At 40.5% G+C, this 8,866-nt stretch overlaps 1 protein-coding gene across 1 annotated transcript in view; it reads right to left on the reverse strand.

Annotated features, from left to right (window-relative positions):
• Positions 1-589: 589 nt before the first annotated feature.
• Positions 590-8,866, reverse strand: part of LOC100465542 (dedicator of cytokinesis protein 2) — a 135,993-nt gene continuing 127,716 nt past the window's right edge. Inside the window, exons 25-26 of the mRNA XM_034656751.1 lie at positions 1,419-1,567; positions 590-704 (exon numbers count right to left, since the gene is read on the reverse strand). Coding sequence (XP_034512642.1) covers positions 675-704; positions 1,419-1,567 — 179 coding nt within the window. The 3' untranslated portion in view covers positions 590-674. The remainder of the gene's footprint in view (positions 705-1,418; positions 1,568-8,866) is intronic.

Here is an 8,866-nt window from a genome sequence, read left to right on the forward strand (position 1 = left end):
ACAGTACATCCCTGGTTTTTGATGTAAAGTTCGATGATTCATTAGTTGCGTATAACATCCAGTGCACCATGCAATACGTGCCCTCCTTACTACCCATCACCAGCCTGTCCCATTCCCCCACCCCCCTCCCCTCTGAAGCCCTCAGTTTGTTTCTCAGATGGACTCTGAGAAGCTCCAATACATCTTGTGTGCATTCATGAGATTTTAGCCATTATGTTATGTTGCAATTGCTTATTTATATAATCTGTGTAGATTTTCTTAAGGAAAAAGACCAGGCTTGTGTGTCCTCAATGCCAGGCACATAGCTGATATATCATATTTATTTATGAATGAATGAATGAACAAATGAATCAAGCTACTGCATTTACCTAGTAATGGGATAAGAAGCTTAATTAGGATGGCAAAAATGGAAAGGACAAGACACATAAGGAAGTTGATAACAATCGTTGATTAGGGGATACAAGCAGTAAAGGAATAAAATGAATGCTCTGCAGTGTTTTCTAATGATAGCCAATCATAGATATAGTTTATCCAGAAAGCCCTTCTTTGAGCATTTTCTTGGGAGGAGAGGGGGGGGGATGCTTATATAAATACTTACAAAATACTTGGTTATTTAAGTCTGCCCAGTCCTCTGAAATCAGCCCATCTAGGAGGAGAGTACTCTTGGACGTTACTCAAAGACAAGGTGAGGTTGCCAAATGAACCTGAGTTAAATCAAGAACACTTACCCTTCTCTTCCAAATCTTAAGAATTCTACATCTTTACTGTTACCACCAATCTACTTCCCTTGCTCTCTTCTGCAGACTCTGCCCTTTTAGAAACCCTCTACTTATTCCCCTGAAATTTTCCCTTTGGTGCCATCCCTGCCTAATCTCTGAATGATGTCTACCAAATATACATTGGCTCCACTGCCATAGCCACCTCCCTACCACCATCCCACTCTTCACCCTGTTTCTAGAGTCTAGGCCTGAGCAATCTGCTCAGCCAGAAAGAGCCTTAACCGTTTTCAACACTTCAGGAGATAACTAAAGAAACAAAATCAAAGTAAATCAGCTAAGAAAACAGATAAGAGGGTTTTCTTGACTGTAGGCATAGGAAATTCTCCCTCCTGCCTCTGCAAACAAGGGTTTTAGTAAATGGACAAGTCATCTAAAAAGGCTGCAATACATCCATACCTACACCCTGAGAAATCCTATCCAATAAGAAATATGGTGGCATAATGCTACATGCTTAACTCCAATCCCCAAGCCATCTTTCACAGCCATGGGGGTTAGTCACTGGAAAAGTAAGCCCGCTGAGCGAGCCATTGACTTTTATCTTTAGACTTCAACTGCTATTCATCAGCATCAATATTTTAGAGCTTAATCAGCTCAGTGCTAGTCTGAGTCCAGGACATCTACATCATCATGAGGACTCACCGCATCTTGACAGCTGAGCACCTCCAAAATGCTGTTGAGTAGTTCGACACAGTACTTCTTCTCCTGGACCTGGTGTTGCATCTCATCCTTCTGTTCCAGCAGCTCCTTCAGTTCTTTGGTGATGACAGGAAGAAGAATGTCCCGGCATTCTGGAAAGAAGGCAGTTCAGAGGCATTTGAGCATCTTCGTTGTGTAGTTCCTTTTCTTTCTTTCCTTCTTTCCTTTCCTTCTTTCCTTTCTTTCCTTTCCTTCTTTCCTTTCTTTCCTTTCCTTCTTTCCTTTCTTTCTTTCTAGATAATTTTTCATTAAGTAAATAATTCATGAATATATTCTCCTTGTAAAAAAATTTAAATATTAAAGATTAGGTTAAGACTTCCTTGGAACATCATTCACAATTCCAGTCCTTCCCCCAACACTCACTCCCCAGAGGAAACCAGTTCTTTTATTCCATACATGTGTGTGTAAAAAACTGTATATGCATATATATATTTATATGTGTATATATATGTATAGATATATACATATAAAACTTACGTATGTATATGCATATAAAAATGTACCAGTATAAAATATGTAGTATCATTTTGATTTGGCCTCCACTTAAGTGAGATGTAGTATACTGTGATGATAAACCTTCATGATCATTTTACAGTTTCACATATGTATCAGTATAAAACATATAGTGTCGTTCTGTTTTTGTGTCCTTTTCATAAAATGGGATTATGCTGTATCTTGTTTTGCACCTTGATTTTGTACCTTGATTTTTCTTCACTCATCTATTGGAACACTCACCTTCTTGGAGCACCTTCTATGTTGTTACACATAGGGATCAACTTAATTATTTGTAGCTATTGTATAGTATTCTCTATTATGGATATATTTCTTTATTTAGTTATAGCCCTAGTGATGAACATTTTCACTGGCACAAACAGTGCAAAAGTGAACAATCTTTCACTTGCACCCTTGTGCACAATGGTTTTTATTTTAAATAAATTAAAATTTTTGCAAAAAATAATATCTCTCTTAGCATTGCTGTCTCAGGAAATTTCTGAAATCCTACACAGCTTTGTTTCTGTATTTCTCTTGAAAATGACAAAACTTCCAAGAAACAAACAAACAAAAAATTCCCCAAATTTTTCAAGCTACCTCCACCCGTCCACTCAGCTTCTAGAGCTGAGATGTAAATCCTATACACCAAGATTTCATTTTAACTCAATTCAACAAACAGGTATTGAACATCTTTGATGAGGAGGGCACTGTCTTTCTAGAAATACAGCAATAAGATAAGGTTCTCACCCACTAGAGTCTTAAAATCTGACGGAGATGATCAGCAGCAAAGACAAAGAGCAACGGCAGAACATAGAGTAAGACAAAGGTGGGATGAAGGAGAAAACATCTCTCGTCCTGTCAGCCCAACATCTATACTCTCTCCTGGCACAGCCCCCTGGCTTCACTCTGAGGAGCCACCCTGCTGCGGAATATAATCCTAGGGATACTCTCATGAGGCTGCCTGCACTTCTCTGGACGAAGGTCGGACATCTGATTAATTAGGATGACCCCGTAAATCTGAATCTTGAGGGAAATTTAATAAGAACAATTGCTGTCATTGCTAACATACTGAATGCTTACAATGTGCCAAGCACTGTTTTAAGTGTCTTGCATGGATTACCTCAGTCAATCTTTCCAATGATTTTGGGAGATAGATATCACTATTTCCCCGTTTCACTGATGAGGAAACAGAAGGATATGCCCAAGTGTACACACTAGTATGTGGTAGATTCCAGTCTGACTGCAGAGCCTGTGCTCTTAACCAGAATGCTCTCAGATGAAGAATATAATCTTTCTTGGAGCTCAGCTGTCTTCAGGAAGTGCCCTGAGGAGGCTGCCCATGGTTGCCTATTACTTTTTCTCCCACTGCTATTCTGGGTCTCTCCTCTCTGATGACTGGTTCCCCAGCTTTTCCTCTGATTCTATGAACTACTCCCCATCTTCCAAATACATTATTTTAACTTAAATTTAGCAGAATAAGTTTCTGTTACTCACAACCAAAGAATCCCAACTGGTAGAGTCATAAAATGCCATGAGGGCTTCAGATGGGAGAAATAATCTCTCGTTAGAAGATTCATGTAAGACTTTATAGGCTCTGATAGAATTGTGTCCCTTATCTCAGAGCACCAACATCAGTTTGTAATTAAATTCTAATTAGTATAATTAGTTAATGTCCCTTCATGCAACCAAAGTGTAAGCTCCATGAGAGCCAGACTAAATCTCAAGTGCCAAACACAGTATCTATATCATAGTAGTGACTCTGTAAATCTTGGTTGAGTGAGTGGGAGATAAGTTATTTGAGATGATTATTGATGAGCAAATGACACTGACATAGGAAGAGGGAGGATTTAGGGTACATAGATCTGTGTAGGCAGAACAGTCTCTTGGAAGTAGAATAATGGGACATAATATTTAAAAGGAAAGTTCTTCAAAGCAGTGGGAGGTGAAGGTTGTAGCTCTACGGAAACAAAGTTATAGGCAACCAAAATTTTGATTCGGCTTTGCTTAAAATTAAAGTGAAATCATAGGCCACAGGTATAATAATACTTAATTTGGACTCAAGAACTTGTGACCTCAGGACTTTCAAGAGTACAAGGTACTGGGTGAGCAATTACCCTTCCTTTAGAGAGATAAGGGAAAAGACAGGATAATATTTACATACCAGTTACAATAACATTTAAGTTAAATCTATACCTGGTCCATATCTTATCCCCATAAGGTTAAATTTTTGTCCAGAACTATTTATTAAAAGGGGTAAAGAAAGTTGATTCAATGTTCATTCAGAAATTTGTTTGAAAGGTTATCGTCTAAGGAATGTGACATGTAATCTGGGAAATTTTTGTTTGTTCGAGGAAATGACATGTGTTACCAAGCTCAATGTTGAAAAACTAGGTGAATTCATTTGAAGCTGTAAACTCGTTGCCATTAGAGGGATGGCTTCCTCAATTTCCTGAAACTTAACTTCCCAACTCTGCCTTCACCGACATTGTCACAAATAAAACCAACCAGAAGCTAAGAATTGTGCATTCTCTCACAAAGTTAGATAAGGATTATAAAGTCTTCCTCTTTGAGAAGTTAATTTTGCAAGTAAAATAAAAGATCTAATAAAGGAAACTTAAAAAAACAACACAAAGTCTTATTCTCCCACAGGTCTCTGGGGAAAAGGGAGTCATCAAAAGATGTGTTTTAAGGACATTTGTGTCCCTGCAGCATATAGGGTAGCTGGAGGAAGAAAAGATGGCAGAGACCCTGCAAAGGGCAGAGACCAATGAATATGCCATTGCGGTAGTCCAGATGATGACAAATGAGGTAAGTGCTAAGTTCTACCAGAGTCCCAGGCTCTGATGCAACATTTTTATCTTTTGTTGAAGCTAAAAATTCAATAGGACCATAAAGGAAGGTGGTAAGAAATAGATCGAGAAGAGTCAATCATCTTGAGTTTAAAGCATAAGACCATGTCTTAAAGTCTAAAACAGCCTGTTGTGACTCAAGATTAAAAATCATTTAAAACTCTGTAAAATGGATCACTAGGACCTAGAATGATATGTAAAGAGATATGTAAAGGCAGATCAGAGGTTAATCCACTCAGGCAGCTAATTAACTCATTCATTCATTTAGTCAGACTACTACATTCATTGAAGGCTCCCTAAGTGGCAATCACTATTCTGTGGTGGGAGGTAATGGCAAGGGGTATCCTGCCCATCGCAGCAACAAAGCCAACAGAAGTGAGAGGCAGACGTAAGTAGACAAGGAAAAACCTGGTGTCTTTACCCCTTCGGAGTGACAACCTGTTAGGAGTGTTCACAGTTCAACAGAGCTGTGTAGTAAAAGGTCAAGTTTTTCCCTAAATTTCGTTCTGTGAACTATTGATTAGATCCCATTACAAAGATATGAATCCAAGGGAAAAGGTCACTTGAGTGATTTTTGATGTTAATGAAGATCTCCTTGGGAAGTCACCAGACTTTAAATTCTTCTTCAGGTAGAGTTAAAATAGTAGAGCTTCATGAAGAGGTCTGGTTTTGAGCTCTCCATCCCTACCAAGTATTTAAGTAGTAGGTAGGCTGTCTATGGATAGGGTTGATGAGAATGTATGCAAAGAGTCAGATGAAGGGGTGAGCTAGATGGTTGTTGAGTCCCCATCCAAAAGTCTATGATTCCCACAAAACACAGGTGGCAGGAGGAAGGATATATTTGCTAGGTGGAAAGACAGTGGACGTGTTTGCATTGTTTAAAAGCCACTATTGTTGTGGGAGCTGCAGACCAAGCCCCAGCAGAAGCCGTGGTTTATCAATCTGAAAGTCCCCTACTTCACAGATTATCAAAACCCAGCACCCCTGGAGGGTGAGCCTCCTGGAGCTGAGAGTCAGCAAAATTTTAGCTGAGGAGGCCATTAATAACGTGGCCTGTTTTTCAGAATGTACTTTGTCTTCTCATTAACCATGATTTCTCAGAAACGTCTGGCTCCTCTGTTTTGAGATGAAATAATTTTTCTCGTTTGTAATTGGAGCTGTGAAATTATATTAGCCTGTAAAGCTTCAGGAAGTAGCATTTCTAAATTGTGGCTTGATTGTCAAGCAAACAAACACAAATGGTTTGAAAGATAAATGTTGCCAGAGCGTTAAATCAATCTTTACAGGCAGAGCCAATGAGTATCAGAGATCCGCAAACCCACTGTGGGTACCTGACACCCGACAAAGGCTGGGAGATCTGCCACCAGGTGACAAGTCCAAATTGTAATTGGGTCAGCACTCAGGAAACTGCAGAGCTATTCAACTCTGTATTTTCACAGGAAGGAGCTTTATTTTGTTGATGTGATGGCAGAGAGAACAATGCAGTGTTTCTGGGCTCTGGTTTCTTCCTTCTTGGAGAAAGTTTTGTCCTATGGAAGAAGGTGCCGCTACCAGAATCCATAGCACTCTTGAAGTGTTATATGCTTTTGAAATAATTTCAAGACTCAGGGACACTTTAAATATGAAGGTCCCTCCCCTTGCCTCCATCTACATAATATCAGCCCCGCGGAAAGAATGAAATAAAGATGCTTTGTCCATTTTGGAAAATCACCTTGAGATGCATCAGGCCAAAACTACCTCTGTGATCACAGCCCCAACCCCAGCTCCAGAGGGAAGCACACCTAAGAACCACATCTGAGCTCAGCATCTTCCGCACAGGTCCACTCCTCCACAGGTCCACTCCTCTCAGAGTGAAGGTACCCCAGTCACACAGTACACCCAGTCAACCAAACAAATGTGCTTCCTTTCTCTGAACCCAACGCCAGTCCATCATGAAGTCATATACATCCTGCCTCCAAACAAGCCATTTCTACCCTCCATTCCAAGTCTCCCAAACCGATCTCATTTCCAATCTCAGTGGCAGGAATTTCTCCAAACTCAAACCTAACCACAGACTCACTGCTTGAAGTTCTTCCATGGTTTCCAATTGTCCTCTGGGTGAGTATTGTGAACTCTTCGGCATAGCTGAAAGCCCTTTGCGATCAAATCCTTCTATACCTCCTCATACTCCACTTCCCACACTGTTCCAGCCTGTTCCTCTCCTGCTTCTCAGTTTTTGCACATTATTTTCTTTGCCCAGAATACTTTTATCCCATCCCTCTTCACCTAACTTCTTCTTGCCTTCTAGGTCTTAACTTAGATGACAAAACCCCTAGGACAACATCCGTGACACCCCAATATGACTTGGTGACCCTCTCCTATGCTCCTGTAGTACTCAAACTTCTGTCTTAATCATTTGTCACACTACGTGGTCATTGTCAGAGAAATGGGATGAGCAGTGAGATCCTTGGTATCATCTCAGAAATGAAGCCAAGGCCCGAAGCTGAAAACAAAAGATGTAATTACCCCACATTCTAAATTCAAATTGTCTTCAGTAGCGAGGGTATACCTCAAGGTTTTCTGAGAGGTACCAGTTCAGTACCAGCCCAACACAATCTTCATGCACCTGAGGGAGGATCAGCAGAGGTCTTCGGATATAAAGCAATATCCATAAAGAGAAGCCTCAAAGTGGATATGGAGTGAGGAAGAGCCAAAAGGATCACTCGTGAAATATATGAAGATGAGACTGGCACCTTATGTCCCCACTAGGGGCATGTTGGCTGATCTCTGAGCCCAGATGCATCCCAGTTCTGCCAACAGAATGGAGAGACATGAGAACACTCATGAGCCCTGCTCTCACCAGAGGAAGAAGGGTTAAACAAAGCAAGGTGTCTGTGTCAGGGGCTCAGTCATATCCTCGGTGTGGTTACCCCACGTCTAAACCTACCTGTGGCAGCCTTCACTTGGAGTTTCATAGCCAGGCCCTTATTTTGTCATCAACACAGGTGAATTGATTCTTCAACCCAGTTCAATATTTTACAGGCTTTAAGGTGAAACTCATTCTGCTTTAGCCAAGTTCCTAATTGACCGAAAGGTGAATTCAGATCAGCTCAGTCCTCTTTGGGGTCAGTGAGGAGCTTGTAGTTATCAAGGCTTTCCCTGTCCTCCCCACAGCCCTTTTGACAAACAGAGAAAATGCCAAATTGAAGCCCAAAATTCTCCCTTGGCAAGGCTGAGCAGTGCAAGCTTGGCTCAGTGCTTTTCCTCTGTTTGGTTGGGGACCATTCACAGGTGTCAGAGGCCCCATGATTGGATCAGCTGCACACGGAGGAGGACCTCCACACACAACTCCTCTGACAGATAGCAATTTGTTCTCACAAACTCCCTCCTCCAGCCAGTGTATCACCAAGAAAAGTAATTCCACCCACTGAGAAATCAATAACTACCCACAAATTTCATATTCTGGATCAGGTTACAAGCTTTTTACAACTCTACTAGAATTATCCCCCCACATTCTTCAGCAGTAACTCATGATTCACTTTCCCTACCTCCCTGAAAGCACACCTAATTACAATACCCAGAATTGTCCCTCACTCCCCCTCTAGCCTGCGTCTGCCATGATGTACATCTTCACTTTATGAACCCTGAGGGCCAGAAGGTCTCCCCAGCTAAACAAACACAGCCTGTTTAGAGATTTCAGAACTCAGCAACTGTAAAAATTCTCCTTAGGTATCTTTGAGGGGTGAATGCTAAGAAAGAAATGTACTTCCAGAACTTTATTATAGATACCCACTTCACCTTCAATCCAAGCTATTGCTTTTATCACATATCTTTTATATTTAACATGAAACATGACATTACGCTAAACCTATAAGAAAATGCCCTATAAGAATTTGAAATTGGCCATTCAGAAACATAGTGATGACAGGAAAGGTAGATTGATAATATAGTTGCTGGAATTAAGAGGATGTACGTTTGTGCTCAAAAAATGTCACACTGATTATAAATATAATTTGTAACCTCTGATAGTCTATGTGTAATCTATTTATATCCTTGAGTAAATATATATAT

This window comes from Ailuropoda melanoleuca, chromosome 3, assembly GCF_002007445.2.
Source record: "Ailuropoda melanoleuca isolate Jingjing chromosome 3, ASM200744v2, whole genome shotgun sequence".
Classification (NCBI taxonomy): Eukaryota; Metazoa; Chordata; class Mammalia; order Carnivora; family Ursidae; genus Ailuropoda; species Ailuropoda melanoleuca.